This window comes from Lepidochelys olivacea (assembly GCF_965140295.1).
Source record: "Lepidochelys olivacea isolate rLepOli2 genome assembly, chromosome: 14".
Taxonomy (NCBI): Eukaryota; Metazoa; Chordata; order Testudines; family Cheloniidae; genus Lepidochelys; species Lepidochelys olivacea.
Window position 1 is genome coordinate 861126 of NC_140424.1, and position 24644 is coordinate 885769.

The 24644-nt window shown below is 61.9% G+C and overlaps 1 protein-coding gene across 2 annotated transcripts in view; it reads right to left on the reverse strand.

The window, feature by feature from the left end:
- Positions 1-7593: 7593 nt before the first annotated feature.
- The window catches only part of GCGR (glucagon receptor), a 29416-nt gene continuing 12365 nt past the window's right edge, over positions 7594-24644 (reverse strand). The window contains exons 1-14 of one of the 2 annotated variants that reach the window (XM_084648340.1): positions 17735-17831; positions 15574-15738; positions 15244-15340; positions 14503-14610; positions 13796-13917; positions 13461-13567; positions 13115-13268; positions 12860-13019; positions 11894-11954; positions 10896-10965; positions 10067-10155; positions 9719-9857; positions 9541-9582; positions 7594-9295 (exon numbers count right to left, since the gene is read on the reverse strand). In XM_084648340.1, the coding sequence (XP_084504466.1) occupies positions 9020-9295; positions 9541-9582; positions 9719-9857; positions 10067-10155; positions 10896-10965; positions 11894-11954; positions 12860-13019; positions 13115-13268; positions 13461-13567; positions 13796-13917; positions 14503-14610; positions 15244-15340; positions 15574-15627 (1479 nt within the window). In that variant the 5' untranslated portion in view covers positions 15628-15738; positions 17735-17831 and the 3' untranslated portion in view covers positions 7594-9019. Of the gene's footprint in view, positions 9296-9540; positions 9583-9718; positions 9858-10066; positions 10156-10895; positions 10966-11893; positions 11955-12859; positions 13020-13114; positions 13269-13460; positions 13568-13795; positions 13918-14502; positions 14611-15243; positions 15341-15573; positions 15739-17734; positions 17832-24644 lie in introns of those variants that run through there. The other variant, XM_084648339.1, reaches the window with a different exon arrangement.

Genomic DNA, 24644 nt, shown 5'->3' on the forward strand with positions numbered 1-24644 from the left:
CTGCATAGCCACTGGCTGTTGGGGGTTGGCCCCGGTCTTGAGTTGGATTGCTGAAAGGCAGCGTGGCCTGGTGGCCAGGGCAGGGGGCTGGGGCTCCAGAGAGGTCCTCAGTTACCTGTCTGGCATGTCTGTTGCCCACCTGCCAGAGCCCTTATCTTATCCCAAACGTTTGGAGGGGCCCGTTCCCAATCCTGGCCAGAAGGTGGCACTGTTGATACGGATATAAGGGTCAGGCCCTGCCTGGGCATGTGCCCCTGTGTGTGTTCCACACATGAGCTGGCCCCGGAGGAGCTGTTATTCAGCATGGCTGGTGCGGTGGTGCCCAGGAACTGCTATGCTGGGCATGGCATGGGCACGCACAGAGACGTGGCCCTTGCCCTCAGGAGCTCACATGGGCAGAGCTTGTATGTGCGGGTGGCCATGTGCACAGTGGGGCTGTGTCAGGAGTGGAAAAACATGGGAGTTAGATGAGGTTGCTACAGCCTGTGTTCTGCCCAGCCCAGTCTGTGTTGGCATGGGGGGTGCATACCCTGCTGACGGGTGTGCGCCCCCATAGACAGCACACAGCTGGGGGGCGGGCTGAGGGCAGGCAGGCAGGGGATGTCCTGGAGCATGTAATGTCCTTGCCCTTTCTCGCACCCCCAGAGGTGCTGGGCCTGGTTAGTGTCATTCAGCTATGTGCGGGGGCTGGCAGCACAGCCCCTCGTGCTCTCTTCTGTCTGGGTATGAGCTCCTGGGGAAGCAGGCGTCCCTTTACCATCTCCGCGGCTGGCCAGGGAGCTCCATGCTCAGCCATTCACTGCTCCAGCCCCTGGCTGGCACTGCCCTCCAGTGGACCAGCCTCCTTGGGAACACCAGCTAATCCACTCTGCAGCCAGGCCTGTCCATGGGACAAGGAAAGCAGTCCCCCCACCCGCCCCGTGTGAGAATCTGCCCCACAGGGTTCAGCGTCTCTGTTTCAGCAGGGGACACTGCAGGCGGCAGGCCAGCCTAGGAGCTAGACTAACCCTGTGGTCTCAAGCAGGGTGTATGGGGCGAAGCTCCTTCAGAACAGATGGGAGCACGGCCTCCCTGCACTCGCACTGGACGGAAGCCTGGCTCTGGGACATGGCTCCTTGCCACGAGGTCCCCACCACCCCCACAGCCCCGTGACCTAGTGGGCCGTCTCCCATCAGCCTCTGGTGAAGGAGAGGGATTGTTCGTTCTGTTTCTGAGCACTGAGGAGATGCCAGCTGTGGCTCCAGGGAGGCAGAGTCCATCTCCCCATGCCTCTAAGTGGGGCAGGGGCACTAGCTCCATTTTAAATGGGGCAGCAGCAGCCCAGAGGTTCAGGACTCACATTCAGGCAGCCAGCGCTGAGCCAGACCAAGAACCCCGGGGGCCAGGCTCCAGGTCTGTGCCCTCCTGCCAGGCCACACTCGCTCTGCCATGCCATGGCTGCACTGTTGCCATTTCTCAGTCAGTTTTGAACCAGTTGCTGACAGGTCTTTCAGGTGTCAGGCTGGTCCTGGGGTGGCAGCATGACCTGCAGGGCACACACCATTGCTACAGTGGCCTGAGCCGCCCCCACCCAGTCTTCCGATCGGTATCTCATGTCCGTGAGGATGGAACCAGAACTTGCCACGGTATCCTGATGTGGCTGAGGGCTGACCCAGCCCTGGCACTTTGGTCCTGGCATCTCACCGCTGCCCACAGGAGCCTGGTCTGCGTCACAGGCTGGGGACCCCATGGGGCCCTGGCGGTTGCTGAGAGCTGGCTGAGCTGGGACACATTGTGCTGGGTTCAGGTGCTGGAGCTGCCCACTCCCCGCACCCCCTGGGGGTGCCAACAGGGTCATCACCCCTACTCTGGCTCCAGCCAGCACAGGGCCCCTCTCCGTGGAGCTGGCAAAGCCTCAAGCTGGTCTGTGGGGCTTTGCGGCCTGGTGTTAAGTGACCCCATGTGCTGGCTGTTGCCATGGGAACCCATGGGTGGAGGAGGGTTAATCACTGCGCCTTTGTTCTGAGTGGCCTGTGCAGATCTGCGGGCATGGGCCAGGCAGAGCCTGGCAGCTACCAAAGCAGCTGTGCAGCGCCCCCAGCACCGCCTGCCCGCCACAACATGACAGCTGGCTGACTCCCCTCCCCCACAGCATGCGAAAGCCTGGTCCGCGTAAACAAGGGGATGTGGATGCTGTTGAGCACTCAGGCGCCAGGTTGGGCACCCCGTGCTTCGGAAACAGCCCCCAAAAGTTCAGCTGCAGCCTGGCTGGCCTCGCAGCCCCCTGTCCTGGTGCAGGCAGCGCCTCCCTGCAGGGGAGCTCAAAGCACCTGCACATGCGGACAGCTGGGCCAGATCTGTCCTGTCACTGGACAAGTGGAGAACCTGAGGCACAGAGTGGGGAAGGGACTCACCCAAGCTTGCACAGATGAATGGGACCCTATGTGCCTGGGGCACCCCCCCTTTCCTGGGAGCGGCTCTAGCTGCAGGCAGCATGGGAATGCTGTGCCCCACCCTTGCACCAGCGTCATCAGGGCAGTTGGGAATGTGGCAAGGGCCCTACTCTTTGCTGTGGGAGCCTCAGTCTAAATCTGCCCCTGCCCCTGCCCCAGCTGGCCAGGTGGTTGGCTGCAGCACAGCCCTGGGGGTTGACGAATGTGCCTGCTTGGCATATGCTGGCAAGCTGCACCAAGACAGGCTGCGCGAGGGCTTACGTAAGGCTCACGGCTGCTCTTTGAACCTGTCACTAAGCTGCTGTGTAACTAGCAGAGCCCCCCGATGAGCCGGGGTGCCCAAGGTGCCCGGCTTGCTGGGCTGTGACTGATGCTGGCAGCTCCGCTCAGTGCTCCAGAGCAGCTGAGAGGCTGCTTCCGGTGCAGCGGCTGCTCAAGGCCATGGAGCCAGCCCCAAGGCCCTGGCACCCGTCTGTGAGGGCTTCGGCTTGCGGTGGGGGCTGTGAGCTTCACTGCGTTCCTGCGCCTCTGGCTGATTGAGCAGCTCTGCAGACGAGTTGGCTGTGGGGAGGGCTGGCTCTGTTCCAGTCAGGCCGCCTCCTTGCCGGGGACACCTTCCCCTACAGGGTGTGAACCCCCCCGAGTGCCGGGCCTGCTGTTTGGCCCTGGCTTGCCCAGGCTGGGGAGGAGGCAGGGACGATGCAGCTCCCATTACAGCGACGGCCAGTCCCCAGTCGGGCACGGCCTGCCCTGCTGGGATTGGAGCACGACTCTGCCGCTCAGCTGGGCCAGGGCCCTGCCGCCAGCTTGGCCTTCCTCTGGTCCCCCCAGGCAATGGCTGCAGTCTGCCCCTTCCTCCCCTGCCTGGAGCCCCAGGGAAAGGGACAGTCCCTCCCCACCCCCTTCATTTTTGTCACTGCACCTGAGCCTGTGAGGCCAGCGGCCGCCCCAGCAGTCCCCTCCTTGCCACCCAGACTTGCCCTGGCCCGGTGAGTGGGGCTGGGGCTCCAGGCACAACATGTGCCAGGGTGATGGTGGCGGGGGGGGGTCGCCATGGCAACACAGGGAGCCGCACGCTCGCTAGGCCTGGTGCCTCACAGGGACTCTATTTACCTTCTCAGAAAGCACCTCCTGCGCCAGCAATTTGCTTCAATTAGCCTCGTTAGCACATCAGGAGGCCCCCCAGTGATGTCAGCAGATGGCCACGGCGGGCAGCTCCAGCCCCCTGCTGTCCCCACACACAGCACTAGTGCAGGGCCAGAGAGCCATGTCGAGCCAGGGCTGTGCCCCGCCAGGCCTCTGGCTCCCGTCCCACGTTCCCTCTAATTTTTGGCAGGCCGTGTGCGCAAAAAATTTCTTCTGTGCAAATTTGTATGTGCGCAGTGTTTCACGGGGTGCGCGGGGGTTAGGATCTGTGTGCACACACGCAGCTTAGAGAGAACAGTGTTCCCGTCCCTCGCTGGCTGCCTGGGTCCTGGGTGGCATGTGGGGGGCGGAAGCCCCGTGAGCGGCCACACTGCTGCCCAGGCACCAGGCAGGGAAGTGGGGCAGCACCGTCGCTGTCTGGCTGCCTGCTCCCGCCGGCTGGCCATGGGCCGGCTTGTGTGCTCACGCTGCTCCCATTAGGGCCCCCACGCTGGCCGGCGGGGCTGTGAGCTGGTCTCTAGGGAGCTGCTGTGATATGACACCCGCTGCCTGGCGTGTTAAGCTGTGCGGGGTGGCAGTGGCCTGCGCCTGCTGCTGGATGGCAATGCCACAGAGTATGGGTCGTCAACAAGCGGACTGCGGGCCAAATCTGGACCACCAGACACTTTTGAATGGACCCCGAAATCTGTTTATTTACTTATTATCATTATTGTGTTTTTTAAATATTTTCTCTGGAGCTTGGCCCTTGACTAGACCTTGACCAAGAAATTGGGACCATGACAAAAAATTGTGGACTACCCCATGCCACAGATCCTCTAACTGCCCCCCAACCCACAGACAGTATGCTGGGCTCCTGTCTCCTCCTGAGGGCTCCTGGCCTACGAGGGAGGCTGAGCCCAGGTCAGTATCTGCTCAGCTCTAGACCAGGGCAGCCTTGAAGGAGGCCGCTGCAGGCCAGACCAAGCACTGCTCTGTAACTGCAGTGGCCTGGCTTGGCTGGGGCAGCCTGGGAGCGGGCGAGTAAACAGCGGAAAATTACTGTGTGCTCAGCACAGCCATTATCCAAATGAGCTGAAAACAGCACATCTGGGCTAGGGAAAACCTGGGCCCAGGGCTTTGCAGCGTGGACACGTTAATCAGGTCTGGGCTGGCTCAGTGCTAGAGAGGAGACCCCCCACTCCCCAGGAGAAAGGCAGGGGGCTGTAGGTGACTCAGTGCTGCCCCAGGCAGGAATGAGAGCTGCGCATGCTGCCTAAGGGCGAGGTGGGCTGCTAACCCCAAACTCAATGCTGGTTATTACCCCCTCCCCTGCCCCTGTAGCGTGCCCAGGCTGAATCACTGACTGCCCTGGAGGAGGCGGGTAATGCCGCTGTGCCCTGTTAAATGCTGGCCACACCCTGGCTGGGCGCTGCCTGCGTTTCAGTGCTGGGAGACGGTGCCTGCACCCTGGAGCTTCTGCCCTAACCTGGGTGACAGACACAATTAATTCACGGTTATAAAATGCTTTGAGCTCACGGGGGAGCAATGGGACACGCGTGCGACGGGTGTGTGTGAACAAATGCCCCTTCACCCTGCCCCACAGTACGAATGCATCCCCTCTTTTTCCCCACTTGCACAGCGACCTCCCCTGGGAGCAAATACATACTCGCCCCGCCCCATCCCAGCTTCTTCCAATACCCACCCCCCGATCTCCTCCCAGGCGCCTGGGCCTAGGGCTGCTGCTGAAGTCACACATGATCAGCACAGGCTGGGCCTGGCATTGGGCCAGGTGTTGGCAAACAGCGTCAGTGCAGTCTCGGCCCAGGCTGCCTGAGTGGCACACACGGTGCTGCCTGGGGGCTGGGGGGGGCTAGGGCAGGGACCCTGGGTGCTGTGGAATGTGCAGGTCCCCAGAAGCCCTGCTTGGGCTGAAGCAGGGTCCACCCCAGCCCCATGAGAGGCAATGCATGACATGAGCGCCCTGCAGCACAGGGGCAGGGTGTCATGCAGGCCACAGGGGTGGGGAGGATGCTGGCCTGCAGGGGGCTGGGGCAAGGCTCAAGGCTGGGGACGTGATGGGTCTCACAGAAAGACGTGGCTGAGGCTGGCCCCAAGGCACCAGGGCAGTTCTGCTGACCTTAGGGCAGCCATTCCTGGGGACAGTGGGGCTAGGACATGGAGTGCGAGCTCCGAGGAGTGTGCTTTGGTGGAGATGTAAACAGCAAGTCTGGCCTGGCGCCCTCTGCGCTGAGCAATGTTTATAGTGTGGGGCTGTTTATGGTCATTCGGGCGGCTGGTTCCCAAGTGCTCAGCCAGAGCTGTCACGTCGGGCTTGCCAGCTGCAGGGCAGGGTTAGCTATGCACTGGGCGGCTGGCTCTGCAGCGGACCAAGGCTGCTGTGGCACTAGGGTCAGGGAGGGCACACAGTGGTGCTGGGCTGGGACAGCTGGCGTGCCAAGAGCACCTTCCCTAGTTTGCTGGTGCCAGGCTAATGGGGCAGGGGGCGCTGACGGGAGATCTCTGGTCATGATGGTAGTTTAAATCAATAAGCCCAGATGAGGTGCAGTTTTGGCTACTTCCCTGCAGAGGAAATTAGGGCCACTTTGCAGCAGGAAATGCTCCTTAAATGCATCAGGAACTTCCCCAAGCCACAACTGGGAGGGTGAGCATGGCTCGAATGCCCAGAGTGCCCCCCAGCCTCCAGGTCTGGTCTGTAAGCAGTAACCCTGTGCAGACCCACTCACTGTGGGCACCAATCTGCCCCCCCTAACCCCACCACCTCCAAGCCTGGCCTGTAACCCTGTGGACGCCACCTTGCCGCCAGATGTGTTAGTACAGGCCTTGCGGCAAAGCGAGCTGGGACCAGGACCCAGGAGTCCTGACACTGTCACCTGCCCAGGCCGGGTGTGTGCTTGGGAGTGCTGCCAGGCTGTGCACATGGGGCAGGGCTTGCACGCAGGCAGGCCGGGGCGCTGGGCTAATCCCCCACACAAGGAGATTGTTCCATTCCCGAAGCCGCCACGTTCGATGGCTTAGTGCTCACATGGGGTGCAAAAGCACCTTATGAGTGATTGGGGGGGTTGTGGGGGGCTGGGAGGTACCCAGCATGTATGTGAATGCCTGTGGCTCTGTGCAGGGACCCACAGCTGTGTGGCAACGTGTCCGCGAGGCTGCTGCTGGCCCTGCATGACTCCAAGCCAAGTGCCAGCAGCTGGTGTTTTTGCTCCTGGCCAAAGCCGACCGGGGGGAGGGGGGGGCCAAGCCTGCAGGAGGGTCACCTCTTGGGCCACCATCCGGCCCGTGCCAGCCAGAGCCCCCTGCAGCCTCAGGGTGTCTGACGCTCGCAGCTGCAGCTTTTCTGGTGGAAGCCCTGGGCAGATGCGCCAGCACATGCTTTGCTTTGGGGACAGTAGAGCTGCAGCTGCTGCACGAGCCCCTCCCCTGTGCTTTACGTGCTCACACCCTGATGCCCTCCCAGCCACACTGCTGGCCCCATGTGCAGCTCCCTGGCCCAGTGCACGGGCAGTGCGCCACACAGCGCCCAGAGGAACTGCGTGGCCAGGCAAGCCAGCCTGCCAGGGCAGCTTGTCATCATGTGCCGAATGTGCCAGTTTGGGGAGACGCAGCCCCCCCCAGAGGCTGGAATGGGCTCCCAGGGCAGGGGCGGCATTTGCTTTCTCTGCCCTGTGCCACGGGCAGGGGGGGAGGTCCAGCTGGATGGGGCTGCCAGGCAAGCACAGGGAGGAGGCGGATGTATGGGAGTGAGGCTGAGCCTGTGTCACGGGGTCCCCGGGTGATGCTCTGGAACTGCTCCCTACGAAGCCAGGCAGGACTCTGGGGAAGTCTCCTTTCTGGGAGCAGCCTGTCTGCAGGGCAAGAAGCTCACATAACTTCCACCTTCCTGGGTCTGACCTCGGAGCATTCAGCATCCTCTGCCTCTCTGTGCGCTTCCCGCAGCGAGTCCGCCCAGGCGGGGTCTTGGGGAAGCCAGAGGGTCCTGCCCCCCAGCTCCGCAGTCAGATGGGACTCTCAGCCAGCCAGTAAAACAGGTTTATTAGACGACAGGAACATGGTCTAAACCAGAGCTTGCAGGTGCAGAGAACAGGACCCCTCAGCTGGGTTCATTTTGGGGGGCAGTGAGCCAGACAACCACATCTGCACTTCTCTCCACAAGCCCAGCCTGCCCCAAACTGAAACTCTCTCCAGCCCCTCCTCCTCTGGGCTTTGTCCCTTTCCCGGCCAGGAGGTCACCTGATTCCTTTGTTCTCCAACCCTTTTGCTCTCACCTTCCAGGGGGGATGGGCCCAGGCCATCAGTTGCCAGGAAACGGGGTGTCGGCCATTCTCTGTGTCCAGACCCCTGCACACCCCTGCCCTCTAGGGCTCTGCAATGATCATACACCCTTATCCCACCCCCTAGATACTTAAGAACTGCATAGGGGATACTGAGGCACCCGTACAGTATTCAGAGGAAACATTAACAGTCCAGCCTGGCCTCTCCCACTGCGCCCCCAAGGAAGTCGCTGTCTTGCCCAGGGCATCGAGCAAGGAGAAAGGCCAAGTGCATTGCCCTCCAGCAGCCCTGCTCCGGGGGGAGTGCCCTGGGCCAAGGGTGACTCAAGGCGACCCACCTGCCCAGCGGAGACCCTCTGGCCCGCCTTTGCTCATGCACCCCCTCTCCCCTGTCTTTATGCAAACTCCCCCTTCTTGCTCACCCCCTTTGAGCAAGTGTTTCCCCCCCCCCAACAGCCTTTGTGCCTTCCCCTCCCTGGGCTGTGCCGGCCTTGCCCCCTCCCCCAGCCCTTTCAGCTCCCAGTCAGGAGGCTTCAGTCCCTCATTGCCATGAGACACACTCCAGGGTTTATTGGTGCCCACGTCCTCTGGAGCGATGTGTCGCGCCGCGCCCAGACAGATGCAGACAGATCCTGCCCCGCCACCCTGTGAACCCCATGCCTATTTACACAGCTACTGCAGAGATAAATTAACCTCGGGCACAGGGGCTGGCGGGCAGCAGGAGCAAGCGCAGTAAGCAGCTGTACACATGGCCCGGCAGGCAGACACCCTGCCCCCACACTCCAGCGGGCACTATCCCCAGGCTCCCTACACCCCGCCAGGCTGGTACAGGGTGCTCTGCCCTCCATGTGGACTTGTGCTGGGGTGCAGACCTTGTGCACAGACACCATCACGTGCCCACCTGGCACATGCCCCTGAAGGATGGACGGGGCAGCAGGGCATGCTCCATCCTCAGCATGCCTGGCATCAGGCCCTGGCACCCTGGTGTGCACCCCGATCCCCAGACGGCCCCAGGAAGGGGGAGGGAGGCTGGGGCTGAAAGGCACAGACTCTCGCTTTATGTCCCTGCAAGCCTGCTGCCTGAGCCCTCAGCTCCCTCTCCCTGCCCAGCAGAGCCTGCCTGCGGGCGGGCATGGGCCCAGCGCCCTGGCTGCGTGGCAGGGGGTGGGCTCAGAAGTTGCTGGCGGCTGTTTCGGGGAACTCATAGCACTGGTGCCTCTCGCTGGCGCTGCAGCCCGTCTTCTCGAGGTAGTGGGTGCTGGTGTGCGCCGTGGGCTGACTCCGCCCTAGCCCAGTGATGCAGCTGCCCACCAGCCTGTGCTTCTCACAAGTACCGCTGCCCCCATTGCGGGCATTGGGGGTCTGGCTGTACGTATGCTTGTACTCCTCCTCCAGGTCCTTGCCCAGCTTCCAGCGCTGCCACTTCTTCAGCAGCTCCGACTGCACCTGCAAACAGCCCCAGACGGGGTGAGCAGGGCCCGGGGCCTGCGACAGCCGCTTTCCGGCTCCCACAGAGCAGGTGACAGCAAGACAGCCCAGGCCAAGCCCAGAGCCCCTACTGGGGCCCAGATGGCACAGGGCAGCAGAGTCCTCCCCACCGGGCCTGTGCTGCAGAATGCTGGTACAGGGTCCCGAGTGGACGCAGTCATGGAACGGGCTCCCCGTGCCGGGCCCAGGGCGTTTGCACTCACCTCCTTGTTGACAAAGCAGTAGAGAATGGCCACCAGCATCCCCTAGGGCAGCAAGAAGAGAGGGCATGAGAGGGGCACGGCCCAGGCCCCTTGATTCCTCCCCAGGGTCATGAGAGGGGAGGCCACAGAGCACGGAGGCTGGGCGAGATGGTGCTTGAGGGCGCCAGGCCCAGCTCACCTGGAAGGAGCTCAGGAAGAGGTCAAAGAAGAGCTTGACGTAGCGCAGGGTGCCCTGGGCATGCTCGTCCGTGACAAAGGCAAACACCACCTCGTGGATGCCCAGCAGCGGGATCAGCGTCAGCGTGGACTTCGCCAGCCTGCCAGGGAGACTGACCAATCAGAGCCAGCCACTCCCCACCCATTTCGCCTCCCCGCTCAGACACTGCAGACGGGGTCCCATGGCCACACGGAGCCCCCTCTGGCACAACAGGGCAGCGGGCATACGCACAGAGCAGGGGGCCTGCGGTGCAGCGGCCTCTCCAAGGTGTGAGAGGGACAGCTGGGCCTAGGGCGGGGAGAGGCGCACCTGAACTTGTAATCCGTGTAGCGCATCTGGTGGGCACGGAGCTTGGAGACCAGGATCTGGATGATGCGGATGAAAATGAAGAAGTTGATCTGAAAGGGAGAAATAGGGTGAGAGGCAGATGGGTATGGGGACCAGGGACTGGAGGATCCCCACCCCAGCAAGGGAGTCCTAGTGGGGCTGGTGGGCCTAGCCCCATGAACTATCACTGGGGAGGAGATGACCGTGCCCAGCCCTGTCTCAGATGCACCCTGGGGAGTCTAGTCAGCCCCAGGCAGCCAGTGCAGGATGAAAGGGACCTTGCCCACAGTCGGGGCTCTGCCTGGGCAGGGTAGGGCAGCTATGGAGGGGAACCCAGTGTCACCAACTCTCACAATATTTGGCGCTTTTCTGAAAGCCCCAGCTCTTGGAGTCACGTGATTCTGGGAGACTCGCTCTCATTGAAAAGACAGGATGCATCCAGGCACCATGGCTGTGGAGCAAAGTGGGAAAACGCGCCCCGACTGCAGCCCAACAGCTCCATGAAGAGGAGGCAAAGGAAGCCGAACATGAAGTTGTGATCTGTGAGCAGCTGGGGCATGCGAGAGAGGGCAAGGGTGTGTGTCAGGAGTAGGGCCGGGCAGGCGGATGGGGTGCCTGGGCTGGAGGAAGGGAAAAGAGGGGGAGCGTCTTGCAGGAGGGGTGCCCACAGTGCGGAGAGGGGAGGGGCTGGCGGTGCAGGGAGGGGAGGGGCTGGCGGTGCAGGGAGGGGAGGGGCCCATGGTGCGGAGCGGGGAGGGGAGGGGCCCATGGTGCGGAGCGGGGAGGGGGGCAAGGGCAGGCTGGGACTTACCAGTATGGCCAGGAACACGGGGAAGCGGGGGATCCACCAGAAGCCCATGTTGTTGTTGGTGCTCCAGCACCTGGGAGGTGAGAACGAGGGGTAACAGGGGAAGTGGCACTTCTGTATCCATGTGCCACGTGCCACGTGCCCCGGCAGGAAGCTCAGCCCAGCCCTAGCACAAGGTGGTACAAGGCTCCTGGCAGGGATTTCCAGGTAACACAAGGGACAAGGAGGCATGAACCAGGCCAGGGCTCTCCTGCAGGCACAGACCTGCTCCTGCCCGGACACATGCCCCTTGCCCACATGGGCACAGACACCACCCCCGTGAGCGCACAGACTGTCTGCAGCCTCTGCCAGGCACACAGACAACTACAGATGCAGCACTAGACAGATGGGTCAGACCTAGGCCCATCCACTCTATGCCTGTCTCCAGCAGGAGCTGGCAGCAGCTGATTCAGAGGGAGGTGTTCGAACCCACAGGAGAGGCTGAGGGCTAATCTGCCCCCACATGCAGGCTCAGCCCAGGCTCTAGCCAGCATGCCCTCACAAGCATGGCCCACCCATACCTCACACGCACAGCTGGTGCAAACCCACACCTTGCATGCCTGGCCCGCCCACACCCACACCTTGCACGCAGAGCCTGCCCATGTCTCCCACACACAGCCAGCTCATGCAGCTGGCACATGCAGCCCACACCTCAGACACTCACCTTGCACACTCACACCTTACACCCACACTTCATGTGCCCACATCTTGCACATACACTTTGCATGTCCACACCTCACACATGCAGCCTGCGCATGCCCACATTTTGTACTTTCACTTTGTGTGCCCACACCTTGCACATGTACCTATCACACCCACACCTCACACACAGACCTCACACATGCACTGCATGTGCCCACACCTCGCACAGTGCCCATACTTCTCCCACACATACTTTGCATGCCCACACCTCACTCCCATAGCTCACACTTTGCACATGCACTTTGCGTGCCTCTACTTACTGAATGTTTTCATATAAAAATTTCACAACCACCCAGGGGATGAGGAACAAGATGGGGGCCCCTGGAGACGAAAAAGAGACAGAAGCAGGTGAGAAACCCCTAGAAAGCACAAACACATTCAGGGGCAGCTCCTCCAGGGGCCATAGGCTGAGACAGGGGCACCAGGTGCATGTCCTGGGATGGAAAGCAGCCACTGTGCCCATCATAACACCTTAGCATGCCCTTTGCATCTCTGGGCAGGTGCTGTGCCATGGCTGGTGCCCGCCCCCTGTGCCCAGGCGCTGAGCCATGGCTGGTGCCTGCCCCTGTGCCCATGTGCTGTGCCATGGCTGGTGCCTGTGCCCGGGTGCTGAGCCATGGCTGGTGCCTGTGCCCGGGTGCTGTGCTGTGGCTGGTGCCCGCCCCCTGTGCCCGGTGCTGAGCCATGGCTGGTGCCCGCCCCCTGTGCCCAGGTGCTGTGCCATAGCTGGTGCCCATCCCCTGTGCCCAGGTGCTGTGCCATGGCTGGTGCCCGCCCCCAGTGCTGAGCCATGGATGGTGCCCACCCCCTGTGCCCAGGTGCTGTGCCATGGCTGGTGCCCGCCCCCTGTGCCCAGGTGCTGTGCCATGGCTGTTGCCCGCCCCCTGTGCCCAGGCGCTGTGCAATGGCTGGTGCCTGTGCCCGGGTGCTGTGCCATGGCTGGTGCCCACCCCCTGTGCCCAGGCGCTGTGCAATGGCTGGTGCCTGTGCCCGGGTGCTGAGCCATGGCTGGTGCCCGGGTGCTGAGTCATGGCTGGTGCCCACCCCCTGTGCCCGGGTGCTGAGCCATGTCTGGTGCCCATCCCCTGTGCCCGGGTGCTGAGCCATGGCTGTTGCCCACCCCCTGTGCCCAGGCGCTATGCCATGGCTGGTGCCCACCCCCTGTGCCCGGGTGCTGTGTTGTGGCTGGTCTCACCCCCTCCCCACCGCCGTGCCCAGGTGCTCACCCCAGCCAATGCACAGGTAGAGGGTGAAGTAGCTCCGCTCGGAGAAGACAGCGAGCACCAGCAGGTTGTGGAGATAGATCCCCTCCACCAGCAGCCAGCAGTAGTTGGCCACGATGCCGTACTGCATGAAGACGGTGGCTGCTCGACAGCCGGCAGCAGCCTGTGGGGGCGGGGGGGGATGATGAGTGGGTGGGGCTCAGTAGGGCACTGGCCCCACAGAGCCACTAGCATGGCAAAAGGGCCCGGGGAGCTCACCTCGTTGCTGAGCCAGATGCCCACGTTGTAGTCGTCAATCTTCTCGTTGTAGCGGGTCTTAAGCAGGGTGTCGATCACCAGCACCGAGACTCCCTTCAGGACGAAGGAGGCGAAGAGGTTCATGTGGATGTAATTCCGCATGCAGTGCAATTTGCTGCCGAAAGCAGGAGCCCCCAGTCAGTGTCCAGCAAGGACCGTGCCCAGCCTGGCTCCTACAGCCCCGGCTACCCCAGCCCTGGCCCCATCTCCCAAGTCTCCCCACCCCCCAGCTCCCTCTTCCCCTCTCCCGGCTGCCTCTCCTCCCCTCCCTCCCTGTCCCTTCAGGTAGCTCTTCCCCAGCCCCTACCTGAAGCCCAGCAGGATGGCCAGGGCGAGGAGCAGGGTGCCCAGGGACACCGAGTAGCCCACTGTGTACATGATCTTAAAGCTGCCATAGGTTTTGGCAAATTTATCCTAAAAAGAGAGGGAGAGAGCTGCTGAGCAGGGCTGGGCATGTCTGTCTGTCTGTCCGTGGGCTGGAGCGACAGAGCCCAGGCATGGGAACGGCCCTTACCCCCCTGGGAGGCGAAGCTGCTGGGCCATCCCAAATTCTCAGCTGCTGTGGGGCTAAGCTGAGACTCACTCATACCATCCCATGGGGGCTGGACGGCTCAGCCCAGCCCCAGACCTGCCCCCACTGACCTGGGCTTCAAGGTCTTCTGCGTCCATCTCACACTCTGTGCTGTCCCGCCAGGGCTGCCCATTGGGGCGCTTCACCCACTCCCCGTCCGGCCCACACTTCTTGAAGACATATCTGTGCTTCACTGTGGGGGGGAGATGGGGACATGAAGAACCGGCTGGTTAGAGACCGCCGTGCTCCCCACACCGGGCCCCCGTGCTCTCCCTGCCAGTCCCCCCAATCTGCCCACGCCAGCCCCCCACGAACTCCCCTCCCTCCCCAGGCCTGCCAGAGCCCCTGCGCTCCTCACTGTGCCCTGCTGGCTAGATCCCCACACCCCACACTTCTTGGTCCCATCCCTGCCAGGTCCATCCTTTCTGCCAGTGACAGGGTCCTGAATGGCCGACAGCGCCCAGAGCCAATGAACCCTGCCCTTCCCCATTAGCCAGCTGGGGCAGCCGAGGGTCAGGCAGTGAGTATCCCGACTCTCCGCCCCACACTCCATCCCCAGCCAGCACAGGGCTTTCCTCAGCACCCCCTCCCATGGCTCCTGGCACTGCAAGCCACAGAGGGCACCAGAAGGCCTCCATTCCCCACCCCTGCTGACCTACAGCTGCTCAGAGCGCCCCAGAGCCCAGGGAGAGCAGATGGCAGCCGCTGCCCATGTGCGATGTGCGCCCAGCAGCACAGGACAGCGCAGCCGGACCAGGGGCCAGCCCCAGGTAGCTACCTTTCCTGTGCCAGGGCAGGAACCAGGGGCAGGAGACGTTGACTGTGGTGTTGGGCAGCGTGTCGGGCCAGCAGGAGAACTTGTCAAAGGTTCGGTTACAGACCAGCTCTGCAGGGAGAATAGAGGCCCTGAGCAGGGATGGGGGGTCACAGCGCCTCTGCCAGCCCCCCACCATCCAGCCCCCCCGTAATGGGTGCCCCCCTGGCTGAGAGGCCACTGGAGGGCAATGGGAGGGGTCAGTTGAGGGGCCATTGGGGGAGTTTTGGGGAGAGTGGGTAGAATCAATATTTTCTATAGTTACAAAACTAATCCTGAATGCCACCCTGTGTGCCCCTGGAATTGCCCCCTCTCTCCCTGTGTGCCCCTGATATTGCCCCCTTGCCCCCCATGTGCCCCTGGAATTGCCCCCTCGAACCCCCATGTGCCCCTGGAATTGCCCCCACAGCCCCTCCTTGCACATGGTGCTTGTCTCCAGGCCATGTGAGCTCCTGAGGTCTGTGCAGCACCAGGGCCCAGCATTACCACAGCAGCCCCTTTGAAGGGGCAGGAAGCCCTGGGTCCCATTCTCCTCTGCCACCCACTCCCCTGCCCAGGCAACTGCTCCTGGCCCCAGCACACCCAGGGGTGGAGAGGGTCTGTCCCCAGCCCCTGCGCTCCCAGGCTCATCAGCAAAAGCCCGGCTGCCCCTTACACGGGGGAGGGGAGGGGAGGCATGCGGGGCTCACGCTCACCTGGTCTCACCTGTGGGTGGAGGCTGCAGGCTCATGTTCTGGTGACACTCCTCACTGTAGGCCTTCCAGCTCTCAAAAAGGAAATCCATGATCTGGGCTGAAGGTCCCTGGAGGGGGTTACAGTAGGGGGCCCGTCAGTGACCAGCCAGCAGCACTCCCCCAGGGCCAGAGAAGAGGGGCAGGACCCCAGAGACCAGGGATTCCCCTGCTGTTCCTCAGCCTGAGCTGGTCCTCCCCCTCCCGGCAAGGAGCTGGGCATGACAGCCATCCCGGGCAAGGCAGGTCCAGCAGCGGGTGGGCTCAGCCCCAACGGGAGAGGCCGGGCCAGCCTAGCCCTTACCTGGCAGTAGAAGACCAGCGCCAGCAGGAGGCTGAGCAGGCACGGCTGGGACATCCCTCTGTAGGGCTGCAAAACCGCATCGGGAATGGCCTGGAGCAACCTGCTTCCTACAGAACGGCCCAGGCCCAGCTGCTCCCCCTGCTCCTGGCTGGCTCACAGGAAACCCTGCACGAGACAAAGGCAGAGAGTGCTTGGGGTGCTCTGCAGATGGGGAGGGGGCTGCGCTGCCGGGGGCCAGCCTGCATGCAGTGGTGCAGGCAAGGCGAAGTGCAGTCTCTCGCTGGATGGCCCCTGACTGAGTCGAGGGCCCCAGGGGCTACACACTGAGCCCAGCCACGTGCTGGCAGGACTCGGCGCCGGGGGGACAGCTGCTGCTGAGACCCTCGCTGAGCTCTCTGAAATCCCACCCTGGTCGCTGGGCCCGTGGGAGCAAAGGTACTCGGCCCCTGGCAGGGTCAGGCCTGTGAGAGGGACCCGAGCCAGTCGCTCTAGCGGTGCAGACACCAGGTCCCTCAATGGGAGCCCGTGGGGAGAGCTAGTTCAGCACCAACGCCCAGCACCATTGGTAGGGTTGCCAGGTGTCCCTGGCAGCTCTGGTCAGCACTGCTGACTGAGCCATTAAAAGTCCAGTCGGCAGTGCACTGGGGCTAAGGCAGGCTCCCTGCCTGCCATGGCTCTGCGTGGCTCCCGGAAGCTTCGATATGTTCCCCCCTCCGGCTCCTAGGCATAGGGACAGCCAGGGAGCTCTGCATGCTGCCCCCCGCCACAAGCGCCGGCTCCACAGCACCCATTGGCTGGGAACCATGGCCAATGGGAGCTGCGGGGGCGGTGCTTTTGGACAGGACGGCCTGGACGCACTTCCGCATAGGAGCCAGAGGAGGAACATGATGCTGTTTCCAGGAGCTGCCTGAGGTAAGCACCGCCTGTAGCCTGCACCCCGACCTCCTGCCGCACCCCAACTCCCTACTCCAGCCCTGATCCCCCTCCTGCCCCACACCACCAGCCAGAGCCCTCATCCCCTGCACCTCAACCCCCTGCCCCAGCCCAGAACCTCCTCCTGAAGCCCAAACCCCTCATCCCCAACCCCACCCCAGAGCCTGCACCCCCAGCCAGAACCCTCACACCCCCTGCACCCCAATGCTCTGCCCCAGCCCTGATCCTACTCCCACTCTCTGAACCCCTCAGTCCCAGTCGGGAGTGCCCTTCTACAACCCAAACCCCTCAGTCCTAGCCCCACCCCGGAGCATGCACTCCCAGCAGCCCTGGCTGGCTTGGGCTTGGCTGCTCCCACTTCTAGGGATGCTGGGAAAGCCAGCCAGCCAATGGCTGGGCCCACCATGCACCTGGTCCAGGCCTCCCTTGCCAGTCACCTGCAGGCTGGACTCTGCACCATGCTCTGCATGGGACTGCTCCCAGGCTAGGCATCCCCACAGCACCATCTGTGCCTGCCCAGCTCCCAACTGCTGCTGGGGACAAGTCAAGAGCTTGGTTCAGATCCAAAGAGTTTCAGGCCAGAAGGGACAACTGGATCATCCAGTCTGACCTCCCATATTTCACAGGGCACTGCATTTTACCCAGCTGCCCCTGTACTGAGCCCAAAAACTTGAGTTTGGCTAAAGCATCTTAAGTCATAGAAATGTCAGGCTGGAAGGGTCCTTGAGAGACCATCAAATCCAGCCCACTGTGCTGAAGCAGGACCAAGCAAACCTAGACCAACCCTGACAGGGCATTTCTGAGGCTTTTTTCTGCACCCCCTCCAAGCTTTCAATGTCCAAGCTTTCAATGCCCTTTAAACAGCAGACCCCAGAACTGGATGCAGTATCTTAGATCGGTTTTATCGAGGCTGCACCTCTTCCCTGCTCCTACTCCCCTGTTTATGCACCCCAGCGTCACACGAGGAGCTCAGACTCAATTGCAGTTCATGGCGACCCCAGAACCCTTTTTAGAGTCACTGTTTTCCAGAGTACAGTCCCACAGTCCATAGGCAGGGACGTCAAGCCTCTTTCCCAGATGTCTGCCCTTGCCTTTGGGTGTCTGACTAGGCCTAGCCTACGAAGTGATCCAGATAGCTCTGTATAACTGCCCTGGCCTCATGGATATTTACCAGCCCACCAACTTGCATGTCAGCCACAAATTCTATCAGCAGCCAGTTTGCATTTACCTCCGGTTCAACGGTGCCAACTCTGGACAGCGTTGGGTCTAGAGCTGAGCCCTGCAGAACCCCACCAGTGCTAGCCCCCAGCTGGCAGGCTGAGCCAGCTCCACCCCAGGGTGGATGAGCATGGCCCAGCCACTGGGCAGCGGGGTCAGTAACCTCTGTGCTTGAAGCCTCATCTGGGTAGCCAGGCGCCAAGTCTGAGCCATACGTTCCATTGCACCGGCAGGGCCTGTCCATGCTCCGGGAGCTCGGCCTGCAGCTCTCCACTTTCTCTGGCAGGGAGTCGCCACTCTCACCCTGTCCCCTTCTAGGTAGAGATTTACCAGGGCAAGAAGTGAGCAAGGAGCACCCGCAACACCATTGCTCCCCCTTGTTTACAGATTCCAGCGGAACAGGGAGCTGCTACCTCCCCGGTGGCCATTAATGATTAACAGCCGCAATCCCCTGGCTCAGGGTGAACCAGGCAGACAGTGACTCCTCCCTGCACCATCCCGGGCCCAGCTCCTACACCCAGAGCTTTGCCCTGCTCCCACGTGCTGCAGGGCACAGGCTGCGTCCCTGCCAAACCCACAATATCCCTGCCTCTGGCTCAGAGGGACTCAGACACAAAGCCCAATTCATGAGGTGTTAATTCCCTCTATCCTGCCCTAAGCTGGTTAAAGGGCTCCTGAGCGGGATTTCTGCTCTGCTAACAAATGGGCCATTCTCGTTGCACCCCCACAGCACAGCCCAGGCCCCGAACATCCCTTAGCACAGCAGGGCCAGCCTGGCATTGCTAGGGCTCTGGGAATTCCGGCTGCCCCCAGCAACAGGGCAGGAGCTCTCCATAGCCAGCAGCTTGCCCGCCCTCTCGTGCTCTGGAAAGCCCCTCACACAACCCCAAGCGTGAGGGCCCGGTGGCTGCCCTGGGCCAGAGCAGTCAAGGGGCTGTCTCCCCATCAGAGGCTGCTGTGTGCCCAGTAGCTGGCACTGGGCTGCTCCTTCCAGGCTGGGAGTGGGTTCTGCCTCAGAGCGCTGGCCACATACTTCGGAGCAGCACCGGGGAAGAAGGGGAAATCACCTGTAAGTTGCTTTACCAGCCATGCCCTGACTCCTGCCCATCACAGAAACACCCAGAATCCTGCAGTCCTGCCCCCCACCCCCGGCGCCTGGGGCCACGCTGCCTGCCGGTGTCTGCGAGCTGGGGCACCTCCATGCAGTGACAGTGGCTAGTCTGGCTACTCCAGCCAGGGACAGAGCCCCATTCTCAGAGCCCTCTGCCCGCCAGCCTCCCTTCTCATTCAGACATTCCCCGCCCGCTTGGGGAGGGAGCTCGGTGCCACCCAGGCACAAGGACTCTCCCAGGACTCTCCCCTCTGCCACTCGCCTATTTTTATCCCTGGGAAAATCGCCTGTCCTCTCCCCAAACCCTGGGAGCTGGGGAGGAAGCAGCAGCTGTTTGGGAGCCTGAGAAATTAATGAATCAGGGCTGGGAGCACCAGATGCTGCCTGGGGCTGGGCTGGACACACAGACTCTCTCCATATTTAGAGAGCTCCAGGACAGGGGAACCATCCGTGTTTCCCACAGCACAGGCCCCTGGCCCACCTGCTGCAAGGGACTTGAGATGGCAGCCACCCCTGGGCATCCGGTCTGTTGCCCTCCCTGCCCTGGCCAGCCCAGGCCCTGCAGGGAGTTCCCCAGGCCTTTGCTTTGCCCTGGTTTAAGTCCCAAGTTGTGGGCCCCCAGCCCTTCCCTGGGGAGGCTGCCCCACACTGGCCAGCTCACTGCCAAACCCTAGGACATTTTCCCATTGATGCTGGCTGTTGCCCCATGGGCCCTCGTCACGGAGTCCCCGGTGATGCTCTGGAACTGCTCCCTACGAAGCCAGGCAGGACTCTGGGGAAGTGCCTCTCTGGGAGCAGCCTGTCTCCAGGGCAAGAAGCCCACACGGCTTCCCCCTTCCTGGGTCTGACCTCGGAGCATTCAGCATCCTCTGCCCCTCCGTGCACTTCCCACAGCGAGTCCCCCAACTCCGCAGTCAGACGTGACTCTCAGCCAGCCAGTGAAACAGAGGTTTATTAGACGACAGGAACACAGTCTAACACAGAGCTTGTAGGTGCAGAGAACAGGACCCCTCAGCCGGGTCCATTTTTGGGGGGCAGGGAGCCAGACAACCCCGTCTGCACTTCACTCTATGTCCCCAGCCAGCCTCAAACTGACTCACCCTCCAGCCCCTCTTCCTCTGGGCTTTGTCCCTTTCCTGGGCCAGGAGGTCACCTGATTCCTTTGTTCTCCAACCCTTCTGCTCTCACCTTGCAGGGGGGAAGGGCCCAGGCCATCAGTTGCCAGGAAACAGGGTGTCGGCCATTCTCTTTGTCCAAACCCCTGCACACACCTGCCCTCTAGGGCTCTGCAATGATCATACACCCCTACCCCACCCCCTAGATACTTAAGAACTGCATAGGGGAAACTGAGGCACCCCTACAGTATTCAGAGGAAACATTAAGAACAGTCCCACTTCGTCACATCTCTCCCCCCTTCGAGACTGAACTGAGCGAGGTCACTTTAGCCAGTGACCTGGGGAAATTCGAATGCACCAACGTTCCCATGGATGCCCCAGCATCTCTCCCATTCCTTGGTGGGAATTACACCAGGCCCTTCCAGTTTTATGCCCTTCCTTGGTTCAGGTGTGCTTGCTGGCACTTGCTGGTGGCATATGGGAAGGTTTATGTGGCCCGTGCCCTTTTTCCACCCCAAAACCCCTGGGGTTCAAACTGAGATCAGGTCTTCTCCCAGCGCTCCAGTTTGGAAGGCTGTGATTTGAGCTCTCTTGGTTAAGAGCCCCCATCTTGACCTTGGCCAGCTCTGGGCTTGGGCAGCAGCTCCCCACCTTGTGGCCCAGGTACGACACCTCTGCCATCCCCACCTTACACCTTCCAGCTTTTACCATCAGTCCTGCCTCCTTGAGGCAGCCCAGCACCCTCTTCACCTCCCAGATCTGGTTAAAGACACAGATGTCATCAACGGACGCCAGGGACAGGTACGATAGCCAGCGGTGATACTTCTGGGGCACCGCCAGCTGCCTCCTGATTCCCCATGGTTCTACTTCTCCTGGGGGAGCCCATTCCCAGTACAGGAATCCCTTTTCCCACAGGAATCTGTCCCTGCAGCCTTCTCCAAGGGGGTTTGCAGTGCTGTGGACAGCAAATTCCCTCAGCTCCTCTACGGAGGGATCCTTCTGCAGCTCGGTCTGGAATTCAGCTGCTGAGGAAGGGAGTGGGAGACCTGTTCCCTCTCGCTGGCTGGGCCTGGGGTCACAGCCCCACTGAGCCCTGTCCCTGGTTGCTCCCTCCCTGCTGTGGGGTCACTTCCCAGCAGCGCCTCTAGACCAGGCAAACCTGGTTGGCAGCCGACCTACCCTGCCTGTGGGTCCCCCCCTCAGCTGGGGTCTCAGCTCCCCCCATGCTCAGCGCTGCCCTAGCTGTCCCAGTGGGGGCAGGCAGCGAGCTTGCTGCTTTCTTCACTGCATCAGAGCCAGCGGGAGCCCCCACTCCATCCCACCCAGCCCCAGGGGTCTGGTTACTGGCAGGCAGGTATCCCGAGCCAAGCAGCTCCTCCCCCCCAGCCAGGTCATCTGCATTTTCACTGACCATTTCCCTCTCCTCCGATTGGTTCCCTGGATTCAAACCCTTGGCCATTACAAGAGCAGGGCCTGGATCCTGTCCCAAAGAGACAGTCATCCCCCAACAGGGTCTCACAGCTGATATCCTGGAGAACCCCAACGACCAGCCAGCCCCACCCCTCCTGGGTCTACACAGGGATCTGGGCCATAGGCAGGGCGAGGGGCTTCATCCCTGGGACCCTTGCCCAGCTCACACAGCCCTTCGACATCTGGTGGGGCTGCACCACCCGGGGCCTGACAACAGTTCTCTCTATCCCAGGATCTCGCCACCCCAGGAATGTCTCCCCATTGACCATCACCTTCCGTTCCCACTGCAGGTCCGAGGGGCCTGAGCCCAGGAGACTCCACACAGACATATAGGTTGGGGTCAGGAGTGGGAGCCTGTCCACCTCCCCACCCATCTGGCTGATGGAGTCTATGGCCTTGGGACCCAGCAAGGGAGCTAGACACCGGGGCTTTTCCTCAGGGTCCCCCTGGTTCAAATCGCCAGCCTGCTCAAAGGCAGTGAGGTGGCATTCACATCCCCCCCCCCTTTAACCAGGGGCAACAATTTAGTCTCGAGCTTCCCTGCGGAACTGGCCCCCGGGGTCTATCCCCACTCACCCCGGGGAGGTCCCCTAGGCCTCTCCGCTCCCCCACCGCCAGTTCATGCTGCTGCTGCTTCTGCAGCTCGTTCTCGGGCTCTCGCTGTCTCCCACGGTCCTCTTGCTCTCTCGAACTCAGCTCCAATCCCATCCCGATCCCCCGATGGAGAACCCGATCGTGAAGACCCCCACCGGAGACAGGAGTCTTGGGGATGCTTGGTTACCACTCCAGATGCTCCCAGATCGTCCCCAATCTGGGTCAGGAATCTGCTTCTTAGAGTGGTCATCATCCTCCAGCTGCACGATTAACTCTGCTTTGGTGAACTTTCCAATGCTCAACCCTCTCTTTCTGCACAGGGTTACAATGTCCTTCTTAAGGAGACGGTGACAGGCCATCACTCTGCTCTTCCCAAGTTGTTGTGGACTCACAGGCGTGTGTGCTTTCAGCTCCCCACGGTTTCCAGGGAGAACCCCTAGTGTGCCAGACCTTCTCGAGGTCACCTCCTCTTTGCCAGGGTCAAGCTGCAGACTCCTCCGCCCCTGGGACCGCTCGCTGCAATCCCCCGGGGGAACCCTGTTACTGCAAAATTCCTTCTCTCTGGTCACACACTCCCAGGGGTTAACCACCCCCTGAAACCGTCTCTCTCTGAATCTTCAGCATGCCTGGTCCCCGTCAATCCCCCTTCGTTTTACTGCTCCCCAGGTACTTACTGCAGGAAGCGCCATCCACGGGGTGCAGTAGATCCCACCACTGCCACCAGTTGTCATGGAGTCCCCGGGCAAAGCTTTGGAACTGCTCCCCATGAAGCCAGTCAGGACTCTGGGGAAGTTGCCTTCCTATGAGCAGCCTGTCTTCAGGACACACAGCTCACACAGCTTCCACCTTCCTGGGTCTGACCTCGGAGCATTCAGCCTCCTCTGCCCCTCTGTGCGCTTCCCACTGCAAGTCCACTCAGGCGGGGCTCCTGGGGAAACCAGAGGGTCCTGCACCCCAACTTCGCAGACAGACGTGACTCTCAGCCAGCCAGTAAAACAGAAGGTTTATTAGACAACAGGAACATGGTCTAAAACAGAGCTTGTAGGTGCAGAGAACAGGACCCCTCAGCCGGGTCCATTTTGGGGGGCAGTGAGCCAGACAACCACGTCTGCACTTCACTCCATGTCCCCAGCCAGCCCCAAACTGAAACTCCCTCCAGCCCCTCCTCCTCTGGGCTTTGTCCCTGTCCCGGGCCAGGAGGTCACCGGATTCCTTTGTTCTCCAACCCTTTAGCTCTCACCTTGCAGGGGGGAAGGGCCCAGGCCATCAGTTGCCAGGAGACAGAGTGTCGGCCATTTATGTTCACTGGCCCTTTGCTCTGCAACAATTACACCCCCTTATCTCACCACCTAGAGACTTAAGAAATGCCTAGGGAAACTGAGGCACCCGTACAGTATTCAGAGGAAACATTAAGAACAGTCCCACTTCGTCACAGCCCTACACCAGTGAGGCTCAAGCTCCTTGTGTGGACGGCAGCTCCACAGGGAGAATGTCACCTGGCCCCACTTCCCCGCCTGTTCCCCATTCTCCGTCGCCCAGCCGCCATAGCGCAGTGTCTCCCGCTAGGCCGGCATGTCCCCGGCCTGGGAGCTGAGTCCTGCCCTGAGGCACCTGCCCGCGGAGCCCACAAGGGAGGCCCAGGAGCAGCGCAGGCACCTCTGCCCGACATGAGCCCCACTCACACACTGGCAGGCTCGGCCACAGCCCTTGCGCCCTCTCCTAACCAAGCTGGCCAGATTTCACTGCCCAGCTGCCTCGCAGGCCCCACGCTCCCCTGCCTGGCCTGTGCTGCCCTTCCACCGTCTCCAGCCGCCTGGTTTGGTCCCCTGTTCTCTTGCATTGTGGCACCTCCCCAAGGCACCAGCCAGGGCCTGTTGCTGCCCGGCCCCATCTCCAGGGACCCTCCTCATTCTGACTCCTTGGATTCGCGCAAAGGGCTTTCAGCCTCTTGGCTGCGGAAAGGCAGAGCAGGCTCCCAGCCCCCCTTGCCCCAAGGCTCCCACACCCCTCGGTCGGGCCCATCTCCCTGGCGACGGCCACACTACGAGCTGGGGCTGCGATTCTCTGCCCCACACATGTCCGCAGCGCCAGGGAAAATAGCAGCGCAGCCCCGGCTGAGCTGTGCCCAGTGCAAACCCGTACGTGGCATGGCTCAGCCCTGTGGCCTGTGCTCGAACCCTGGGGCTGCCCCTCAGCTCATTCGCCCCGCTGAGCATCACCTCAGCTTCCCAGTCCCATCCAGGCAGCTATGGGGCAGCCCAGTGTGAATACAACTTCTAATGCCTGGTGGGGTGAGCGGTGCCCTCACCCCCCAGAGCCCCAGCAGAACTGAGACCAGGGTAATGGGGGAGCCTCCGTGTTCCACCGGGTTTAGCACGTGGCCTCCTTTCCATGGGAGCAGGGAGCTCAGCCAGTCCTGGCCCTGCCGCCCACCCTGCCAGGGCTCTGAGCACACCCCTTGCTTTGGCAAGTCTCGTTGTCCATCTCCTTGCTGAGGAGGGCTCTGGCCCTGCGTGAGTCTGTGAGAAGGAGATTTCCACAGGGACTCTGCCAGGGAGCTGACACATCGGCCCCAAACCACGCCGTCAGCCTGGCAGTCCCTGCCGGGTCCCATCGGCGGGTTCGCTCAC